Here is a 23,968-nt window from a genome sequence, read left to right on the forward strand (position 1 = left end):
GCAAAGTTCTGTGCACCCTTTCGCTTCCTTGATTTCTTCGACGACTCACCTTCTTTACCTTTACCCTTCTTCTTGTCTTTCGCAGAATCAGACGATTTCTTCTTGTCACCCTTGCGGGTGAGTTTACCCTTTCTGACTTGGGATTCAGTCAAGGTAGCAGATAACTCGATCGCTTGACGAAGGGTAGTGGGTTTAACAGCGGTCACAATATCCAGCATAGAATCGGGTAGACCATTGATATATCTTTCGATTGCTTTGTCTGGTGGGGTAACCATGGTGGGACACAATAGACTGAGTTCCTCAAAGCGATCCGTGTACGCACGGTGCTCAGCCCCATCTTGTTTTAAATCGTCAAACTCTCGCTCCAAAGCTCGAATCTCGTGACGGGGACAGAACTCTCTCATCATGAGAGCCCGAAGCTCATCCCATGTTTGTGCCAAAGCCACTTCGGCACCCCTATCGCGCATAATACCATTCCACCAGGTAAGCGCTCGCTTCTCAAACACGCTTGAAGCAAATTCAACCTTACGTGCATTCGGACATTGCACATGCCTGAATGTGTTCTCAATACTCTCGAACCACTGTAGGAGCGCAGTTGCTCCTTGCGACCCAGAAAACTTTAGAGGTTTAGCAGAATTGATGTTCTTGAAATTACACTGCGCATTGTTGTTGTTGTTGTTGTTATTGTTGTATATCTCATGAACTTGAGTTACAACACCGGGAAGCACAGCAGCCACTTGCTGAGAGACTAGGGCTGCGATTTCTTCAATGGTGAAAGACTGTGCTTCACGTCGTGGAGGCATTGTCTAACAAGGAAATATGAGAAACGAGTAAGGTTGATAAAAAGCAAAAGATGTATCGACAAAACACAAGGAAGGCGATCATTTGTTTGTTACCTCGAACAAACAAACGACACGCAGTGACTAATCAAAGTAAATGAATCAAAATAATGCATCGCGAAGACATGCTCGCATAACAGTCTGTGATTAGTATTTATCCAATCGGGAAGAGATATCAAAACCCTCCCTCCTACTGGGCGATTTTCGATCATCATGAACCCTAGTTTCTTTGAGATTCGTCTGTATAACAGTCTGTGATTAGAGATTGTTTATCAATTCTCTATAACGAACTAGTTAGCAGTAGTAATCAATCTGATCTTAGGGTTTTTTTTCGTTTCTTTTCTCAATCGCCGCCTTAGTTGCTGCTTGAAGATCCTGATATATTAGTTTGGTTGTTATTGGTCGCGGTTAACTGAGTTTAATTCAGCTAGACTGATACTCTGGATTAATGTGTTAAGGATTGAATTACGGCGCTAGGGTTTCAGGATTAGGGTTCTTCTCGTTCTGCGTTTTCTTTGGCCGGCTGGGTTTCTTGTTTTGTTCTGGTGATTTGTGTGCATGGAGGGTAATAGTGGTGGTCACAATCCGCTGAAGGAAGGAGTCACACCGGGGACGGAGGAGAAGTCTCCTCCAATTCGTGGTATTGGGCTGAAGGTAACTAATATTGAGGGAAATAATCTGTTTCCAAGACGGGGTTTGTATTCTACCAATAATAGTTCGATCCTTGATGGTTTACTCGAAATCTCTAAGCCTGTGGAGTTGGATGGTACGTCTGCATGTGGAGGGAATTACACGGCGACGAAGAATGATACCCATGCAAACCCTAGTGGTGCACCTAATGAAAACCCTAATATGGCCGACAAGGGTATGATGAGTAATCAGTTTGGAATGCAAGGGAGTCAGAATGTCCGTAGGGATTCAGGTAAGCATCAGGTTTCTTATGCTGATTCTATTGGGGCTTCGAGTTCCAGGAAGGTGAATTTTAGAACACTTGCAAGTACGGTAGCTCATGAGGGCTGTGATGTAGTGCTGCCGCAGGAGTCTGTGAGGGCTGTTAAAGAGAAGCTTGCGTATACGTTGTATGGGTACTTCCTTGGTGATCGTGTTGCCTACCCTGTAGTTGAGTATTTCGTCAGGAATAATTGGAAGAAATTTGGCCTCCAAAAGACTATGATGAATGCGAGCGGTTTTTTCTTTTTTAAGTTTGCGGACGAAAGTGGTATGCTGAATGCTATGAAAGAAGGTCCTTGGATCATTCGCTCTCAACCATTGTTTCTTAATATATGGTCACCATCTTCGAAGCTGGAGAAGAAGGAAGTTAAAACTGTGCAACTTTGGGTTAAAATACACGAGGTTCCTCTTGCTGCTTATACAGAGGATGGTTAAACATGATTGCAACGGCTATTGGGAATCCTATAGTTTTAGACTCGTATACCACTTCTATGTGCTTAGATTCGTGGGGGCGTAGCAGTTTCGCTAGAGCTTTGGTTGAAGTTTCGGCTGAAAATGATTTTAAAGAAGAAATTGTGATTGCTGTCCCAGAGTTGGAAGGGGAGGGTTTTACTAAGGAAAAGGTGTATGTGGAGTACGAATGGAGCCCTCACCGATGTTCTTTTTGCAAGGTTTATGGCCATCATGATGGTGATTGCCCAAGGCAAGTCAGGCAGGTTACGAAGGCTCCGGCTGTGATTCAAAAAGCCTCTAAAGTTCCTAATGCAAGAGGGCCTTCGAAAAAGCCAGTGGTAGACAAGGATGGGTTCATGGATGTGGATGCTAGGAAAACGGCTAAGAGAACGGGGTTTCCGGTTAACAAACAAAAGCAGAGATTTGAATACCGCCCGGTTGGGTTAAGAACGACTGGAGAGCCTAGTAAATCAACATCAACATCGAGGTTTGCTTCAGCCAATCCTTTTGACGTGTTAAATGATTCAAGGAACGACCAAGAAGCTGGTGGTAGTGGTGTAGGAGATGTGCAAGATGATTCGGATGATGATGAGGTACAGGAGGTTTATAATGAGACGGCTGAATTTCTTGTCAATGATGCTAGGAAACCTGATTCTAAACAAGGGGCAAGCACTCCTTTTTCATCGGTTATCAATGGTTAGTCTTGCTTCATGGAACATAAGGGGGTTGAACCGCCCTCTGAAACAAACGGAGGTTCGACAAGCTGTTAAGGACTACAATTTGAGTTTTTGTGCTATTCTGGAGTCGCATGTTGATGTTAGTAGGCTGAGTCAAGTTTGTAATTCTGTGTTCCGATCCTGGGATTGGACGTCAAATGGAGCTCTTTGTAGCAAGGGTACAAGAATCATTATTGGCTGGAATCCATCTGTATTTGATGTTATGGTTCTGTCACAGACCGATCAGGTTATGCATTTACAACTTTTTCTCAAAAATGATAACAAAATAGCCTTTTGCTCGGTTGTATACGCAGCTAATTATTATGTTACCCGACGGGAGTTATGGCACCAATTGTCTATGCATAAAGTATTTGTTGGAAATAACCCTTGGTTTCTAATGGGCGATTTTAATTCGGCTCTGAACTTGGAAGATAAATCAGTGGGGGCCTCTTCTGTGTCTCTCAGTATGAAAGAGTTCCAAGAGTGTGTGGATGACATTGAAATGTTTGATATTAATCGGTCTGGTCTTCATTTTACATGGAGCCAGAAGCCTAAGAAGGGGATTGGATTGCTGAAAAAGATCGATAGAGTTTTGGGTAATACCCAGTTTGTGAGTAAATTCCCGAATGCTGTAGCTCTTTTCCACCCGTACCGGCTTTCGGATCACTGCCCATGTATTTTGAAGCTCCCGGATGCTGGTATTTTGAAACCTCGGTCGTTTAAATTTGCTAACTTTCTAGTGTTCAAACCTGAATTCTTAGATATTGTAAAGAGGGGGTGGGAGTCTAGAGTAAATGGAGTGCATCAGTTCCGGGTTGTTAAACGTCTTCGGCTATTGAAAAAGCCTTTGCGTGCTATGCTTTTTAAGCAAGGTAACCTGCATAAAAAAGTGGAAAGTCTCCGTGAGAAACTTGATGTCATTCAGGTTTCTATTGATAAACAGCCGAATAGTGCAAGTCTTCGGGTCGAAGAAGCCACGCTAAGTGCTGAATACCAAGTAGCGTTGTTGGATGAGGAGCGTTTTTTAAAACAGAAAGCCAAAGTGGATTGGTTGAGGGCTGGGGATATGAACACGGCTTTTTTCCATTCTTCGTTAAAAAACAAAAATCATCGCAGCCGTATTGATGTTATTCGGGATACGGGGGGTGTTCTCTTTGAGGGCAATCAGGTTCATAAAGCTTTTGTCGATCACTACGAGAAGTTTTTGGGTTGCAAAGATGATTTGTCGCTGAATCCGGCTCCAGATTTGTTTTCGAAAGTCTTGGATCCTATTGTTGCGGATTATATGTGTAGGCAGGTGACCGTAGATGAGGTAAAGAAGGCTATGTTTTCTATCGGCATTGACAAAGCCCCTGGACCGGATGGGTATACGGCAGCCTTTTTCAAGAGTGCATGGCCGATAGTCGGTGAGGATGTTTCGAGGGCCATTATTGATTTTTTTGATACTGGATATCTTCTTCGAGATCTAAATCACACTCTTATTGTGCTTGTGCCAAAGGTTCTTTCCCCATCGGCTGTGACTGATTTCAGGCCGATAGCTTGCTGTAACGTCATTTATAAATGCATTAGCAAGATAATTGCGGAGAGAGTGAAGGTGGCTTTGAATGACATTGTTAGCATTAACCAATCTGCATTTGTCCCAGGGAGGAAAATTTCTGATAATATTCTGTTAACCCAAGAACTGATGCACAATTATCATAGGAATTCGGGTCCCCCAAGATGTGCTTTTAAAGTAGACATCCAAAAGGCCTATGATACGGTTGATTGGAAATTCCTTAAAAACATTTTGCTTGGATTTGGGTTTAGCAATAAGATGGTTGACTGGATCATGGTTTGTGTATCCACAGCTTCGTACTCTGTCTGTGTCAATGGCAATGTGCACGGGTTTTTCAAAGGTAACCGGGGTCTTCGTCAGGGAGATCCGCTATCCCCGTATTTATTCACTCTTGTTATGGAGGTTCTCACGGGCATTCTGCATCATATGACCAGAATTGATTCTTCTTTTAAATTTCATAACAAATGTGAGAAACAGCATATTATCAACCTCTGTTTTGCAGACGACTTGTTCCTTTTTGCTAGAGGGGAAATTGCTTCGGCTAGATGTATTATGGATTCTCTCTCCAAATTCTCTAAAATGTCGGGGTTGGTGCCTAGTATTCAGAAAAGTACGGTGTTCTTCTGTAATGTCCCAAGTTATATTAAAAATGCTATTCTGAATATTATGCCGTTTAAAGAGGGAACCCTGCCTGTGCGTTATCTTGGGGTTCCCCTAATTTCGTCGGGGCTTCTTTATAAAGATTGCAGTGTTATGTTGGAAAAGCTTGACAAACGCATCACACATTGGAGGAACAAATTACTCTCGTTTGCTGGTAGATTGCAACTCATTATTTCTGTTTTGTCATCTATGCATGTATACTGGTCTTCTGTCTTTATTTTGCCGGCTAGGGTTATTCATGAATTGGAGGCAAAAATGAGGAATTTCCTTTGGTCTAAAGATTACGCGTTCCAGAAAGGTAAAGCGAAAGTCTCTTGGAAAGTTGTGTGTCTCCCTAAATATGAAGGCGGATTGGGGATTCGGCGGTTAGGGGATGTTAATAAAGCCCTTATGACTAATCATATTTGGAGTATTGTCACGAGAAGGAATTCTTTGTGGGTGGAATGGGTGCACAGTTACAGACTTAAAGGTAACAATTTCTGGATTTCTAAATCTGTTTCAAATAGTTGCTACTCCTGGAGGAAACTTCTTCAGCTGAGACCGCAAATGAGACAGTATTTTTGGTCGGATATTGGTGATGGTTCTAGGACTTCGGCTTGGTATGATTCTTGGTGCGGTCTAGGGCCTCTTGGAAATTTTATTTCGCCTAGAGCTATTACGAATGCAGGGTTTCGCTTGAATGACTCTGTGTCTGATATTCAGTTGAATGGAGAGTGGAAATGGCCGATTGCATGGAGGGATTTATTCCCAGTTTTAATCCAGCTTGATCAAATCCACGTTAACCCAAACAAACGGGACAGATTCATGTGGTGTGATGGTAGCGATCGGAGTGGGTTTTCAACTTCAGGCGTGTGGAATTCGATTCGATATAGGGATACAGAAGTAGATTGGAGCACGATTGTATGGTTTACTCAATGCATCCCGCGGCACGCGTTCCTCATGTGGCTGATTATGCGAGGCAAGCTTCTTACGCAGGATAAAATCCTAAGCTGGGATTTCGAGCGGCGTAAAAATATGAACATGATGTGCTGTTTATTATGCTATGCTAATCATGATTCTCATAGCCATCTGTTTTTTGAATGTAATTACTCAGCTAAAGTTTGGGAGATGATGAAACAAAAGGTTGGTATGGATTCGGTTCAGCCTAAATGGGCCGATATTGTAAACTGGTTACTTGTCCGTTCCAATTCTAAGCAAGCTGCGGATTATGTGGCTAGAGTGGTGGTTGCGGCTACAGCATATGTTATTTGGCAGGAGCGTAATGCTAGGATTTTCAAGAATCAGCTAAGGCCGCCAGAGACTGTTGGTGCTCACATAATACAACTGGTGCGTTACAAGTTAATGGGAGCAAGACTGAAGAATACTGCGAATGTGCGCAGGCTTTTAAGAGAATGGGAGGTCCATGGCAAAGAGATTCTGGATGATGGGGGCTGATTAGTTTGTTTCTGTATTTGTTTCCTAGTTGTTTAGACTAGTGGCTTTGGGTTGTCTTTTGTTGTTTTGGTTGTTGCTATTTTTGGCTTACTTTCATGGGGTATGCCTCATGATTGAACTAGTGTAGACTCTCTACACTACTTGGTTTGTTTTGGTTTTGTTGATATATAGAATCACCGGGTAACCCTTTACCCAAAAAAAGAAGACATGCTCGCCTATAAGTGAACACTCACCCCAAGAGTTCCCAGGTAAGAGTGACTGGTCCGATTATGTGGATTTGTACGAACACTCTAGCCTTAGACAGAAAACTCAGGGTACAGGCATTCACTCTTCCAGTTTGCACGTGTTCACATTATTTTAACCCAAACTTTGACGAGATTTTGAAAATTCAAAAGGCACTAAGCCAAATATGAATCAAACTGGAAGGGTTCAAAACCATATAACAGAGGGTTCAAAACCTAGTAATCAATCATCCAAGAACGGATGATTAATTTTCGAAGCAGATTCAGATTTGTGTTCTCGTTGTGGTTATCACCTAAGGATAGGTGACGGTATTGTTTTAAATTCTAAACACAAGTAAACTTGTGTTAGGGTCCTAAAGTTATAGTCTAGGTCAAAGCATTACTAATAACCTAATTCCCTATAACCATTGGCTCTGATACCAACTTTCTTCTGTCACACCCCGACCACGTAGGACAACAAACCGTGGCGGAAACGTCGGGGAGTGTTGCAACAGAAGCTATTGTTTCACAACCATGGATACAAAAAGTGTTTCGTTTTATTGATAAAATTAAGCATTAACATTGTCTTAACATAGAACAAACAAGTTTTATATCGTCTATCACTATTATTATGTCACTAAGGCCTCGTCCAGATCCTACGTGACGCATGCATCCTAGAAATAATCAAGCATCAACACCTGAAACATATGTAAAAACTTAGTCAGCAAAGAAATGCTGGCGAGTACATAGGTTTTATAGGAATGTTTGATTCATGGCTAGTTTAAATGTTGCAATACTTTATTAAAAACTTAGTTTAAGAAAAGGGTTATAATATTGCAACTTAAATAACCAACTCAAATCAAGTTGATTGTAGTTTATAAAACCTCGTAGCCATGCTTCTTAACCCCAAAAACATTTGTTTTGGAAAACCAACTTGTAAAATATCTTGTAAAAACTCGTTAAAAACTCGTATAGTTTATATCTCTTAGAAAAACATTGTTGCGTGACATCGTTTCAAAATCGTTTACCCAAGTGAACTAAATAACGCCACGATATGTAATATGATGAAAACACTTATATATAAGAAATACCTGCGGCGTATCTACCATGTTTTCACCAAATTACCCCCGTCTCGTTATCTATACACTTAACCAAAAACCAATCGTTTATCGAAATCGTTTAACATCGTTTCCAAATCGATTCCAATTCGTTCCCAAATCGTTCCCATATCGTTCCCAAATCGTTCCCAAATCGGTTACTCGTTTAGATCGTTTAAATCGTCCTCGTTTTAAATTGTGAAAACTTATATATGGTCGTCTCGTTAATAACATTCAAACCTTTGTGACTCGTCCATCGTTCAACTCGTTCTCGTATTAACAAACCACCAAAGGGTAAGTTAACAAACATCAGATTCAGTCGCTACCCACAACCCCCACACATAACCATGGGTGTAGTAAAGTAACGGGATTTGTCAGATCCTATGGTACCATAACCTAATACTGGTCGGCTTGATCAATGCTAATGAATGTCATTCGTTATGTAACTACAACCAACAAGTTCGTTCACTTTATCGAAATTGTTCTTAGTTTAGTAAAATCGTTTAATCGTTTTTGAAATCATCGTTTAAACTTTGAAAACATTTCGTACATATGAATCACCCCAAAACATTTAAAAACAGTAAAATAGGGGAACTATGTACTCACATGTACTGCAAAGTATCCTCGATCAAATAGAACTTCAACAAACTCGAGCAAACCAGAGAAATCAAGTAGCTCCTAGTAAACGAACCACTAGTCAAACAATAGACGCCTAAATCGGAAGATCGGACAGAATGAGGTCTTGTAAACCAAATGAGTGTTGGAACTCATGTGATATGGTTTAACAAAGCCTACATCCTAAATCGGAACCTAACCTAAGTGCTTTCGACCCATCGTGACCCATTAAGGTAGCTTACGCTACTTTAACGCGTCGTGCGCACAATGCGCGTTCGAGACGTCTAACTAGTCCTATGACAAGTATTATATGCCCATACATGTTTAATTATGTTACATAATCAGTTACGTGTCAAAAGTTTAGGTTACATATGCTTAATTACCAATTATGTAACACCAAAATTTTAACGGGAATGCTCTAGTATTGAGAATCCCGCATATACGATACCCCGTTGGGTGTTGTTAGTAGTCGTTTTTGGAGCACGAGTAGGAGCAGGAGTAGGGAAACTCTACATCAACGTGCCGTAGATAGTCTTGAGTATCATAACCAATCGTGAATCTCTTTGGGTTAAATGGATCCATTCTTACAAGTTGAAAGGCAAAAATTTTTGGGAGTTTCAAGGCCGTGGGAGTTTGACTTGGAGCTGGCGAAAAATTTTATCTATTTGTCCGTTGGTTAGACCTTATGTATGGACGTTGATTGGTAGTGGTGCCCAAACAAATGCGTGGAGTGACAACTGGTGCTCGTGTAGTCCGATTCGCAATTTTATTACTCCTAGGAGAATAGCTCAAGCGGGGTTTAACTTGCAGACAACTGTTGCGGAGCTTATAGATGCGGATGGTAATTGGAGATGGCCTCAAGCATGGCTGGTATAGAAAAATGTGGAGGGAAAAGTTGTGCATTTTAGCTCGTGGGAAGCTTGGAATAACCTTCGGGTTAGGGATAACAAGGTGGCTTGGGAGCATATGGTTTGGTATGGCCAATGCATTCCAAGGCACTCGTTTCATCTTTGGTTGGTGTTAAAGAACAAGCTAAAGACTCAGGATAGGTTGGCGGTTTGGGAAGCGGGGAGTGAGACAAATCTTCGTCTCATGTGCTGTCCCCTTTGTAACTATGGTCGAGATTCTAGAGATCACTTATTCTTTCAATGCACTTATGCGGCTAAGGTGTGGAACATTGTTAACAGAAGGATTGATATGGGGAATGTTAATGATACGTGGAACTCAATTCTGGTGTGGATTGAGCAGAATTCTGCTTCTAAGAAGCTGGAACACATTGTTTGTAAGCTGGTTGTTGCGGCTTCTGCATATTTCATATGGCAGGAGAGGAATAACCGTCTGTTTTCAAATGTACAAAGAAACGAAGACACGGTGGCTCAAGTTGTCCTTGATATGGTTCGGCTACGTATTATGGGATTCAAGATCGGAAGAGACGCTAACCATGGGAAGCTTTTGGAAGCATGGAGACTGATGGAAGACGAACCGGGCTGATTTTGAGTCTAGATTTCTAGTTTTTGCGTCTAGTTAGCTGTGTTTTTTCGGATTGTTTTGTTTATTGTTGGCTGTGTGTCGGGTTGTTCATTTTGTGTGCCTAGGCTTGGCCTGTCAAGTCTAGTAGTGTGTGTCAACTTTTGCCACACCCTGTTTTTTGATTCTTTATAATATTCACCGGGGTAACCCTTTACCCAAAAAAAAAAAAATTACCAATTATGTATGAAAAGGGTATTTTGGTAATTTAACAAAGGCATATAAATTACCTATCATGCGACTAATCAAACCTAAGTGACCATAAGGTATAACCTCGGAAGGTTATTCCCTATGCTACTATGGTCACTAAACATGTTTGGTCGGATCCTAATGATCGACCAAACGGGTCGTGTTCGAAAGTCTAAGCGGGTGTTTAGTCCGCTTGACTTACGACTCTACACAAGCACTAATCTAAAAGTGACGAGCTAAACATGTCGAAACATGTTTAGTTAAGTTAGAAAACAGGTTTTGATATCAAAACAAACGGTTTTGACATCCTAGAGTAGTTTGGTTACAAAATACGCGAGAAAATGCATTTTGGCCGAAACTACAACTCGCCACTGAGCCTAGATAACGTGGTAATCAGTAGGTATAGTCACTAGGGACTATAACCATCGTGATTACGCTCACGTTACGAAGTTCAAACGAACTTTGTGTTGACCATAAACAGGTCAAAGCAGAAAGTCAAACACAGTTTGACTTTAACGATAGAAACGAACGAAAAACGCGAAAGAATACTTACAGAAGGTCCCCGCAAGATTCGAACCCGATTCACTCTCAGGTAGGAAACACAAACTTCCACTTAGAGAGTGTAGAATCAGATTCAAATGTGAGGGAAATGAGTGAAGGGTGGGGGGTATTTATAGGAAATCCACAACCGTTAGGATCGTTCCTCGTAAATCGAGCTTGAATCTCAACCTTACACTTGGGCCCAAGGTATTAGAATATAATGGGAACATGAAAACCATCAAAGTTTGCCCATAGAATGCAAAAAAAACCAGGTGCAAGTATAAGGAACAGCTGGATCAAGCTGTTTGCAACATTCTGCTGATCTGGGGAGGCTTTACGGACCGTATGAGGTCCCTTACGGTCCGTAAGGACCTCTGGTGCTGGCAACAACTTTCAGCAATTGGCAGAACAGGCCCCTGCAGCCCCAAACTTGATTTTTAAGCATTTTTGGCACGTTTAAACCCCGTTAACCCCATTTTAAGGCTCTAAAATGAAGTTAAAGTATCGGGAACTTAAAATGTGCTCAAAAATATCACGGATGTCGGCTCGTTTGGTCGTACGATTGCGTTGTTCGGTTAATTACGATGGGAGTCGTAACGAACTCAAAAACGATCCAAATTAAGCGACGAATGGAATTTTATCATGCCAAACACTAAAATAAAATATTTTAATGCTTACATAAATTTTTGGATGTCCGGATATATTCAGAACGTAAGATATGCGCGAAAATGCAAACTTGTGCACTTTTTGACGCTTTTAGTCCCTATTGATCAATAAAGTTTATTTTAGCATACTGAACCCCTCAAAGCCTATTTCCAAGCTATGTAAAGGTTATTTAGGGTATGTTTAACTTATGATCAAGTTCCGGAGTGTTCGTTACTATACAATTCGGTATAGTTTCGCAGTTTGACACAAATAGTCCCTGCGATCGAACAAAGTTGATTTCAACACACCAAACCATCCAAAACTTATTTCTAAGTTATGTGGAGGTTATTTAAGGTATGTTAAGCCTATTTCACTATTCCGGAGTGTTTGTTGCATTAAACTGGTTATATTTACGCATTAGTGCGCGTATAACCTTTTCAGAAAGCGATTTAGAGCTTGAAATTGGAATCGAATCGAATTGTAAAATCACCAAACACAAATACACACAAAATAACACCAAAACACATATAATCACACCAAAGCACATTGTTTTATTAATAATCAACATTGTTTTATATCGTACATCGATTACAGAGCACAGTTGTCACAAGAGTGTTTTTTGTTTGATTAAAAAAATAATAATAATAACCGCTCTTGAAGATTTGGCTGATTATCATAAATTGAATGAAATTTGAATTGTGAAATCCGAGTATAAATACTTGGATGTACCGAGTGTTCATGTGGTATTTCCCTCTGTTGATTAGAAATGTTTGCTTATGAATTTCTGAGTATGTGCAGAATTTAAAATTCAGATCAAGAAACAGGGGTTGTTGAAGGTTGATATGTTGCTGGTTGCTGACAAAGCTTGAAGCATCACAATTGCAAGATGTACCTGAGTCAGAGGAACCAGATACGTGTCATCATCTGATAGTGATAGTACATTTGAAGAAGTACCTGTGAAACTGCTTGAAAGAGAAGACACTGACAAAGAAAAGAGTTGATAAGAATCCTTCTCTTGCATTCTTTTCAACAAAATTTTCAAGCAAAGCTGATCGTGATAAGAAGAACAAAGAGCCCAAATTTCAGAATAAAGACATGAAATATCTTCCCGCAGAAACATAACGAAGACAACAGTTTGATAAAGACAGCATAAACCTAGGGGGATATTGTAAGGCCCTATAATGGTGTAGGTTTACGCCTATCTTTATCAAACACAAATATAGGCTATTGGGCTTAGCCTTATAGTGGGTTAGATGGTAATGGAATAAGCCATGTGGGCTAATTAGATGTTTTGGGCCTGTTTGGTTATTATTTGTGCATGTGGGCCTGGCCCAGCTTGTAACTAGGTCACGAGGGGAATATGAGGGTTTCCCACTTAACCAGACTCCGGCGTGAGAATAAGTAACTGCTTTGAGGAAATAAGTGTGTTAAGAGTGAGAGTAGAGGGAATGGAATTTTTAACCTGTGCATGGAGGTCTCTATTTTATAGCCGGAGAGGAGTAAGAAGAGATGGGCTGATGGGCCGGAAGGCGACAAACAGGGAATATCCTCCTTGTCTCACCGGTATCGACCGTTAGTGTCTTCTAGAAGATCTCCGGTATGATTGGAGCCACGTGTCCCAGTTGTCGGCCTTCTTGTCCCTTTGCCATCAGCAGGTAAGTGGAGATCATGGGGCAGGTGTCGCCGCCCCCTGATTGGTGCCACGTAGGCGTCCTTGTGTACTCTCTTTCTCCTGCACGTCAGACAATCGTGGAGCACGATAGAGCACAGCTTGGAGGATGCTGATTGGCTTTTTCTTCTGCCACTTGTACCTTTTGTACTCTCTGAAGTGGCCTTGCGCCCTAACTCTTGCGCGACCCTTGCTGAGCACGTAATTAGCCCGCGCAGGGTTGTAGGGGCTGAGGCTCTTATTCAGAACACTAAGTGTGGAAACTGATGTCATCTCTTGTTTGGACCTCGCGCGAGGTCAGGCTTTGTCTGAGCAGCCCGCGCGGGTCTAAAGATTGATCAGCTTTTTGAGTAAGGAGTATGGTCCAGCGCGCGATCTGAAAATGGTCTGCGCGGTTTTTTGGGACCATACCCCTTCAAGTCCCCCCAGTCCAGTGTTGCTTCACGCACGAAGTAGTGGTTGGAGCTCTGGACTTAGAAAGAAGAAAGTGTTGCTTCATCAGGGAAGGAGTTGGACTATTGTGCTTCGAGTGTGTGGAATGATATTCGGACCGCTCAGGATGAAGTCCCATGGTCGGATATGGTTTGGTTTTCGCAATCTGTTCCGCGCCATTCGTTTTTCATGTGGCTATTGGTTAAGAAGAAATTGAAGACGCAAGATATTATGGCTAGGTGGTTCTCTTCGGGTAATATGAACTTCAACTTGATGTGCTGTTCTCTGTGTACTTCGGGGCCGGATTCCCACGAGCATTTATTCTTTGAGTGCTCGTACAGTACTCGGGTATGGACGGGTGTTAAGGAAATAGCGGGTTTAAATGAAGTAACTAATTCTTGGGAAAGCATCTATAATCATCTAGTGCAACTCCGGGGATCGAAGAACGCTAAGCATGTGATTGGCAAGTTGGTAGTGAGTGCAGCGGGATACTTCGTATGGCAGGAAAGGAATGCTCGATTGTTTTCTCCAAAGAAAAGAAGTGCTGATCGGCTTACGGAAATTATTTTAGCTACCGTAAGGATGAAGCTTCAGACGATGTGGTTTAAAAGAACTAATCAAGTGGATAGTATTTTACAAGAATGGAGTCTTCCGCGTGGGCTTGTGGTTGAAGACGACGATTGTGGCTAAAGTCTTGTTCTTTATATTGTGTTTGACTGACAAATGTGTCTAGTCTAGTGTGCTTTTTTTTTGGGTAAAGGGTTACCCCGGTGAATTTTATTAAAAAGAATAAAGAATCACGCAAGTGTACCAAAAGTAGCACACAAGAGCTAGACTTGGCATACCAAGACTAGCACAACCAAACAACCACAAACAAAACAACCAACCTACAAAAACCAAAACAAACACACCACCTAAACACAAAACAGCCCGAAGCCAAACATTGGCAACTAAACAAACGCTAGCTCAAAAAACTCTAGCCCGGATCAATACTTAGCGCCTTCACTTGGAACTTCCATCTTTCTAGCATCAGCGGGTGTTTCATACCTTTCCCAGCCTTGAAAGTCATCAGCTTTAGGCGAACTGTATGAAGAACAATGTTTGCGATCACTGTTGCATTTCGCTGAGTTCTAGAAAACAGCCTGTTGTTTCTTTCTTGCCATATGAAATAAGACGAAGCCGCAACCACCAACTTACTGACAATGCTTTTCGCTGAATTATTAATAGCATGTTGAGAAAGCCAAGCAATAATGGAATCCCAATTTTCATCAACCGAATCCATATAAGCCATTTCCTTCACCCGATTCCACACTTGCAAAGCATAGGAGCATCGAAAAAATAAATGGTCCCGAGAATCCTTACCCTGATTGCATAGAGGGCACCACATAAGATTTAAATTAGTTGCACTTCCTGCATCCCAAACTCCCATTTGATCCTGGGTTTTTAGCTTATTCTTAATAACAAGCCACAAGTGGAAAGAATGTCTCGGAATACTCTGACCGTACCAAACCAAGTTAACCCAATCCACCTCCTCACCGCGCACCCGAATGCTCTCCCAAGCCTCACTAGCACTGAATTCTGAGACGTTGCCCTGCCTATTCTTCCACACGAGTTTATCAGGAACATTATGAACAATATTCGGAGGCATTAAATTAATCAAAACTGGATAAAGGTCAAACCAAGCAATCGGCCACTTCCACCCATTATGAGTATCAATGAGATCTGACACTGAAGATCGCATGCTAAACCCCGCCCCATGAATTCGTCTAGGGGTAATGAAATCCCGCAAAGGGCTATAAGCACACCAGTTGTCATTCCAAGCATTAGCCTCCGTACCATCACGAATCAAGAACCAAATGAACGGACGAATAAAGGACCGGATAGACAACATTTTTCTCCACCCCCATGTCATACTACCACGAAAAGGAAGCTCCCAAAAGTTTCTCCCTTTGATCCTGTACGAATGAACCCATCTTACCCAGAGAGAATCCCGCTTAGTAAGAATACTCCACACGTGACTAGTAAGAAGCGCTTTATTCGAGTCATGAATTCTTCTAATACCCAGGCCGCCTTTGGATTTTGGAAGGCAAACATTCTTCCAAGCAACTTTCGGAGTAGAACCCTTAGCCACTCCACCACTCCAAAGAAAATTACGCATACGCTTTTCAATGTCTGTAACTATACGGACCGGAAGCATAAAAACAGATGCCCAGTATACATGCATAGCCGAAATAACCGAATTAATAAGTTGGAGCCTTCCTGCAAAAGAAAGAGACTTGTTTAACCAATGATCAATTTTCTTGTCAACTCGATCCACTAGAATTTTGCAGTCCTTCGAGGAAAGCTTGGTTGAAATCAGCGGAACTCCCAAGTACTTAACAGGGAGCTCTCCCTCTTGAAACGGAAGAAAGGAGCAAATCGCTTGCTTCATCTGAGCCGAAACATTGCTGAAAAAAACCGTGCTTTTAGCTAAATTCGGGTTAAGACCCGAAGTTCTCGTGAACAACTCCAACGCATCCCTCATAATACGAATGGACACCAAATCCGGATTAGCAAAAATGAACAAGTCATCAGCGAAGGACACATTAATAATCTTCTGAAGCTTACACTTATCATGGTACCAAAAAGCAGGATGATCATCGGCTGCCTTATGTAATAATAAAGAAAGAACCTCCATGACTAAAGTAAATAGATAGGGGGATATAGGATCACCCTGTCTAAGCCCCCTCCTCCCTTTGAAGTAACCACAAAGATTCCCATTAATGCAAAGAGAAAACGACACGGTAGAGACACACGTCATAATCCATCCCACCATTTTAGGAGGGAATCCAAACCTGGTTAGGATAGATTTAAGAAACTTCCAGCTGACAGTGTCGTATGCTTTCTGGATATCAATTTTAAAGGCACACCTCGGCTTCCCCTTATGTAAATGATAGTTGTGCATAAGCTCCTGCGTAAGAAGGATATTATCCGAGATTTTCCTGCCCGGAATAAAAGCCGATTGGCTGATGTCAACCAAGCTACCCAAACTACCTTTAATTCTCTCCGACAAGATCTTACTTATGCATTTAAGAATGACATTGCAACAAGATATCGGTCTATACTCCAAAACCGAAGCGGGAGTAGAGACTTTGGGAATCAAGGCAATTATTGTATGGTTTACCTGCTGAAGCAGTTTACCATTCTCAAAAAATTGAAGAATTGCAGTCGAAACTTCATCACCAACTACATCCCAAGCTTTCTTAAAAAACACCGAAGTATATCCATCAGGACCCGGGGCCTTGTTATCAGCAATACTGAACATAGCCGCCTTGACTTCCTCACGAGTCACTGGCCGAATCATGTGATCAGCGAGTTCCGGATTAACGGTGTTCACAAAGAGGCCGTCCATGTTTAACTCTTCCACTTCAGCTTCAATACCCAAGAAATTAGCATAGTGATCAACTAATGCTTTCTCAACATCCACTCCTTCATGCTGGATACCATTAGCATCTCGAATCAAGTGGATTTTATTCCTGGCGTTCCTACTTTTAACAAAATTGTGAAAGAAAGATGTATTGCCATCTCCCGCACTTAGCCATTCCAGCTTAGCCTTTTGTTTTAAAAAAGATTCCTCATCATAAGAAGCAATATGGAACTTTTTTATAAGTTCAGTTTCATTGTCCCGAAGCGAAACGTCAAACGGCTTAAGATCAATTTGACGGTGGATATCATCCAGCTGCAATCTCAACTCTTATGTAAATTACCTTGATCATGAAGCAGTTTCCTTAACGGGGATTTAAGATTCCGAAGCTTTTTTACCACAGAAAGCATCGGGATGCCCTCTATACTTCTACTCCATTCGGAAACAACACAAGCTTTGAACTCCTCTTTGTTGGCTATAAAATTTGCGAATTTAAACGGCTTGGGCTTAGGACGGCAAACTTGATCCAGCTTGAGAATACACGGCGTATGGTTCGACACCCTATAAGGGTGATAGAGCACATGAGCAACACATCCAAGAAACTAACATTCCCCATAACCCGATCTATCTTCTTAAGGATACCGATCCCTTCCCTTGGCTTTTGGTTCCACGTAAAGTGAAGCCCATGCCCGGGGATATCAAGAAGCTCCGTCTGTTGAACACACTCGAAGAAATCCCTCATCCCTATAGTCGGATTAGACGAGCCATGTAAAACATCATCCAAGTAGAGGGCCGAATTAAAGTCCCCTAGGACAATCCACGGCTGGTTATTAACAACCAACTTATGCATCATCAAATCACGCCATAAATCCCTACGCTCCTGATAAGTATTCTTCGCATAAACAAAAGACACAAACACACGAGTGTCCAGAGCTATTGACTTGAGTTTGACATGCACGACTTGATCCGTTTGGGCCAGAACCATAAGATCCACCAAATCACTGTTCCAACCTATTATGATTCTAGTACCTCTATTACAAACACCACCATTTGAAGTCCACTCCCATTGTCTGAAAACTCTATTGCAAACCTTAGAAAGCTTTGACACCTCCACATGAGATTCTAGAATGGCACAAACACTCAACCGATTATCTTTCACTACTTGCTGAACCTCTCTTTGTTTCAGGGGCCGGTTCAAGCCCCTTATATTCCATGCTGCAATACTATCCATAAAAACCCGTATCACCGGGAGTGCTTGCCCCCTCAGAATTGCCCTTCTTCTTGTTTGCTGACATGAAGGATGAAATTTCCGGCTGACATGGGTCTATTAATTCTTCATCCCCCTCCAAGTTCGACTTCTGATTATTTGGATTCTTATCCTCTTTACTTCTTCCATCCACTGCATTGTTTCCCAGCTCTGAAGAGCTCTGGCCATTTAGATTACCTGAATTGGACCCACCCTCTCCTAGCATATCGTATTTGTTATGTAAACTCACTACCGGTTCAGCTTCTTTTACGTCCCCTTGGTTTTTTGTTCCCGAAGTACTAGCACCAGCCGTGCTTTGCTTAGGTTTGTAAACAAACTTCGGCTTTGGTTTCTTTTGTGGTAAGCCATGTTTGGCAGTCTTTCTTTTATCCATTTTTTTTGGGTAAAGGGTTACCCCGGTGAATCTATTAAAACAATCCCAAATAAGTACAAGTAGTGAGGATGAGTTCCACACTAGTTCATATACAGGACATGCCCCATATATGTTAGCCAATCAAAACAAAACAACTATGACACCCCGTAACCTAGCCTACTAAACATCATGATCTACCCTCATCATCAATTATAACCTGCTTAGCTTTTTCCTTAGCAGCCCTTGGGCATGAGGACATAGTATGGCCAAACAAACAACAAGTTTCACAACGGTGAGGTTTCCATTCATATTCAACTCTAACTCTTTCCATCACGAATCCTTCTTCATCCATTTTAGGGATAGCAACCACTACATGAGATTTAAGCTCCTTATCAGCATTTATCTCAACCATTGCACGTGCATAACTAGTTCTACCCCAATTCTCGATGCACATATCCGCCGTATAACTATCTAACCTTTTCGGGATCCCCACCTTAGAGGCTAACAAACTCAAACCATCATCTGTGTACACGGCCAAAGGAACATTGTGTAACCTGATCCATACTGGAACCGACTTAATACCTTCCTTCTTTAAACTTACAGTCGGACTCCATACGTTCAGAAATAATGGCACTTTTCTAATCAGCCATGGGCCATTCTCAAGAACCTTAAGCATACCCTCCTTGGAATCAAATTTGAAAAAGAAAAAACCGTCTGAATTCATCATAAGCTTAACGAACCCATACTTTGCCCATACATTCTTGACATAGTAATCAACAACGGGAAAAGGCAATCTATCCCCTAGAAAGTAACCGTAAAGAACATTTTCAAACTTCTTTTGTACCTGACGTACTGCTTCCTTAGGGATAACAACGTCTGCCTCCTCCACACTCTCTACCGATTCAAGCAACCTGAAGTTTACCTCTCGCTTAACTGACTTATTGATCTTCACTCTATCCGCATATGAGCCTCGGAAACCCTTGACATTCTCTCCCTCCTCAGGATTTTGATCAGGTTGAGAACACTCCTGATTCTGCCCATCGTTACTACCATTAGTAGATATCACTAGAGGAACCTGAACTGTCACTTTCTCCAATTCATCAATAACATTGATGACTTTCTGTTCTTGCTGAGTAACACCACGCCGAGCCAACAATGGGTAACCATCAATATTCAGTGGTTTGCTGAATAATGAAGGTTTATCACGTAAATCCTGCATATTCAACGGCTTTGAACCCTTTGAAGTAATAAAAACATCACCATGCATCTTTTCAGAAAACGATTGGAACCCTAGGTCATCCAACCCCTTATCCCGATTCCTCTCCATTCCAAGAAAACCCTAGCATGCAATACGGACAAGCAAACGAAGGCTAAAACCCCTACGATCAAGAACGACTGAAACCCTAGCAGTAAAGAAAAAGAAACGAACTGATTTGCTGAGCTGTTTGTTCCTTGTCGGCTAAACTAGGGTTTACTTTTAGCCATTGTTACGTCTGCATGGTATTAGGTTTTTTGTGACAATGAATTCTGAACCGCCTGACATTAATGAACAAGGGTTAGGGGATTTAGGTTTTCGGTCGTTTTCAGAAAGATTGCATGGGGATGTTTTTATTAGCAAGAGCAGTACAAAGCCGATAAATGCACAAGAGGTGCGAGGTAACATGCATACATCTGGAAGGGGTATTGAAATCAGGTCTCTGAAAATTGATGGAAACCCTCTTCTGCCGAGACGAGGTACAGTCCAGAAAGAGCAAAATCCAATAAATATTATTGATGAACTGGAAAAGATTACCGTGCCGGTTCAAATGGAGAATATTAATGGAGTTGAAGATAGGACAACTGATCAAATGATGAACACTACGAATGTCTCATATGCTGATAAGGTCAAGATGAATGATGTGCTGAAAAGAGAAGTAAAATTCCGAAAGATGGATTCGGTGGAGACTGTTAAGGATGCGGATGTGGTAATTCCTAGAGAAGTCGTTCGGAAGGTTCAGGAAAAGTTTGATAATGTTCTATATGGATATTTTTTAGGTAATCGTCTCCCTTGTCCTGTGGTGGAGTACTACGCGAAGAATGTATGGTCAAAATATGGTTACTCTAAACTTATGATGAATTCCAATGGTTTCTTCTTCTTTAAGTTTGATTCGAAGGAGGGTATGGCCAAAGTGCTGGAGGGGGGCCCATGGTTAATCAGGAAGGTTCCTTTATTCTTGAATGTATGGTCGCCGTCTGTTAGTTTGAGGAAGGAGGGTATCAAAACTGTCCCGGTGTGGGTTAAAATGTTTAATGTCCCTATTTCTGTCTACACAGATGATGGCTTGAGTCTTTTAGCATCCAAGATAGGTAACCCGAAGAGACTAGATGGATACACGGCTGATATGTGTGCGGATAGTTGGGGGAGGAGCAGTTTTGCTCGGGCATTAATCGAGATAGATGCGGATCAGGAACTGAAAGATCATATTGTAGTAGCCATTCCGAAGCTTGATGAAGATGGGTACATTACTGAAAAGGTGAAAATTGAATATGAATGGCAACCGCAACGTTGTTCGATTTGTTGTATTTTTGGCCATAATGACCAGACATGTGCCAAGAACGTCCAAAATAAAGAGAAACAAGTGGTTATTGATGAGGATGGCTTCACTGTGGACAAGAGAAAGGTGGCTCGTGGGGGAATGATGCACAAAAAGCAAAAGCCAAAACAGAAGTTTGTTTATCGTCCTAAAGTGAACAAGTATGGGCCGAGTACGTCAGGCACGAAACCGGATACGGAGAATGTTGCTAAGAATGGTAAGGTACATACTCATAACCCTTTTGATGCTTTGCATATGGATGATGGGGACGTGGATGTCTGTGGCACGAGAAAAGTTGGTGATGGGAAATCGGGTAGAGTAGATAATAATGGGAAAGATCCTCGAATGGATGATGAGGTGGTGGAAAAGGTCCCTACTGAAATGGCTGAATTTATGCGATGTGAGCGGCAAAAACAATCTGAGGGGGCAAGCACTCCCGGTCACAATGGTGTTAATGGATAGTATGGCTGCATGGAACATAAGGGGTTTGAACCGACCCCTGAAACAAAGTGAGGTTCGGCTTTTAGTGTCTGAAAATAAACTATCTGTTTGTGCTCTTCTTGAATCTCATGTGGATATTTCTAAGCTTGCTAAGGTGTGTAAAAATGTTTTCCGGTCTTGGAATTGGACATCGAATGGAGGATTATGTGATCGAGGGACGAGAATTATTTTGGGTTGGAATGCCGATGTGGTTGATATTATGATCTTGGCCCAATCGGACCAAGTCATCCATGCTCAGGTCTTCTCTAAAGCTGATAATCATTCTGTGTTTGTTTCGTTTGTTTATGCTAAGAATAAGTATCAGGAGAGAAGAACGTTGTGGGATAATCTATGTAAACATAAGGGTTTTTGTTATAACAAGCCATGGGTCGTTATGGGCGATTTTAACTCCGCGTTACATATAGAGGATTCATTGAATGGTCCCTCCACTCCATCAATTGGTATGAGAGAATTTAATGACTGTGTTCAGTATGCGGAGTTAATGGATATTAAGGGTCATGGATTACACTACACATGGAACCAGAAACCATCGAATGGTGGTGGGAATGGTGTTGGGCTGCTTAAAAAGATTGACCGTGTGATGGGTAATATGAAGTTCTTGGAAATGTTTAAGGATGCATATGTCTTATATCACCCGTTTCGGATTTCTGACCATACCCCATGCATACTTAAGATAGCTCCGTCAGCCAAGGTTCGGCCGAAACCATTTAAGTTTGCTAACTTTATAACCTCCAAGCCGGAATTCAGGTTATGCGTTGAAAAGGAATGGGCTAAGCGGGTGGATGGTTACAATATGTTTGCGGTAACCCAGAAGCTTAGGAATCTGAAGCCGTATTTGCGTAAGATTTTGTTCAATCAGGGGAATTTGCACGATAAAGTCGCTGATTTGAGGAAGCAGCTTGATGATATTCAGATGCGGATTAATAACAATCCGTTAGATGCCAATCTTCGTAACATGGAAGCTCAATGTCTTAAAGAGTTTTAGACTGCAGCTTATGATGAAGAATGCTTTCTTAAGCAAAAAGCTAAAGTGGAGTGGCTATGTGCGGGTGACTCAAACACTAAGTTTTTCCATAATAGTGTTAAATGCAGGAACGCTAGAAATAAAATTCACACTATTAAGGATGTTAATGGGACTCGGTATGATGGGGAATGTATTATGGACGCTTTGGTTGCTCATTACGCTAAATTCTTGGGTACCGAGGATCGGGTTGCAGCTATTGACTTGGATGGCATTTGTGTTAATACGCTAAGTAGTGATGGTGCAGCCAATATGGTTCGGCAAGTAACACGAGAGGAGGTAAAAAATGCTATGGTTAGTATTGGAGTGAACAAAGCCCCTGGGCCGGACGGGTATACATCGGCATTCTTTAAGTCTTCTTGGGATATTGTGGGTGAAGAAGTGTCCTCTGATGTGTTAGATTTTTTTAACAATGGCAAGCTGTTGAAACAAGTTAATCATACAATTTTGGCTCTTGTCCCTAAGGTGGATACTCCGGATTCGGTGCTGGATTATCGTCCGATATCTTGTTGTAATGTTCTTTATAAGTGCATAAGCAAGATTATCACTGACAGAATCAAGGGGAGCCTGGAGAATTTGGTTAGTATTAATCAGTCCGCCTTTGTTCCGGGTAGAAAAATTTCGGACAATATTTTATTAACTCAGGAGCTCATGCATAACTATCATCTGAATAAGGGGCCGGCTAGATGTGCTTTCAAGATTGATATTCAGAAAGCCTATGATACGGTTAACTGGGTGTTCTTAGAGAATGTGCTTAAGGCGTTTGGTTTTCATCATAAGATGGTTGCATGGATTATGGCATGTGTTACTACAACGTCGTTCTCGATCAGCATTAATGGGAACTTGCATGGTTATTTTAGAGGGAAACGGGGGTTACGACAGGGTGATCCTATGTCCCCATACCTGTTCACGTTGGTTATGGAAATTTTATCGTTATTGCTTCAGCATGTGGCTACGTCCGGTAACGGCTTCAAGTATCATGCTAAATGTGCTAAGCAGAAAATAATTAACGTTTCCTTCGCTGATGATCTTTTCATCTTTGTTCATGGGGATGTGTTGTCCGTGGGGAAGGTGAAACAAGCTCTTGAGGAATTCACTAAGATCTCGGGTCTGGTGCCGAGTCCAGCTAAAAGTACGGTGTATTTTTGCAATATCCCGCTTAATGTTCGTCAGCAAATTCTCAGTTTGATGCCTTTTCGGGAGGGTTCTCTTCCGGTTAGATACTTGGGGGTACCGTTAATTTCAACAAAGCTGATATATAAAGATTGCAAACCCCTAGTCGATCGTATGGAAAAGAAGATTGATAGT

The 23,968-nt window shown here is 41.7% G+C and overlaps 3 protein-coding genes across 3 annotated transcripts; 2 read left to right on the forward strand and 1 right to left on the reverse strand.

The window, feature by feature from the left end:
• The first annotated feature begins 9,507 nt into the window (after positions 1-9,507).
• LOC110919105 lies at positions 9,508-10,032 on the forward strand. The gene has a single exon (XM_022163383.1). The coding sequence runs from the start codon at positions 9,508-9,510 to the stop codon at positions 10,030-10,032; it is 525 nt and encodes a 174-aa protein (XP_022019075.1).
• A 3,658-nt stretch (positions 10,033-13,690) lies between these two features.
• Positions 13,691-14,233, forward strand: LOC110919104. The gene has a single exon (XM_022163382.1). It carries the CDS (start codon positions 13,691-13,693, stop codon positions 14,231-14,233), a length of 543 nt encoding a protein of 180 aa, XP_022019074.1.
• Positions 14,234-14,519: 286 nt separating this feature from the next.
• Positions 14,520-18,586, reverse strand: LOC110919103. Its single transcript, XM_022163381.1, has 3 exons — positions 18,184-18,586; positions 17,554-18,068; positions 14,520-17,261 (listed from the first exon to the last, which is right to left on the reverse strand). The coding sequence occupies exons 1-3, from the start codon at positions 18,584-18,586 to the stop codon at positions 14,520-14,522; spliced, it is 3,660 nt and encodes a 1,219-aa protein (XP_022019073.1).
• Between the last annotated feature and the right edge of the window lie 5,382 nt (positions 18,587-23,968).

The sequence above is a fragment of the Helianthus annuus genome, chromosome 11, assembly GCF_002127325.2.
Source record: "Helianthus annuus cultivar XRQ/B chromosome 11, HanXRQr2.0-SUNRISE, whole genome shotgun sequence".
NCBI lineage: Eukaryota > Viridiplantae > Streptophyta > Magnoliopsida > Asterales > Asteraceae > Helianthus > Helianthus annuus.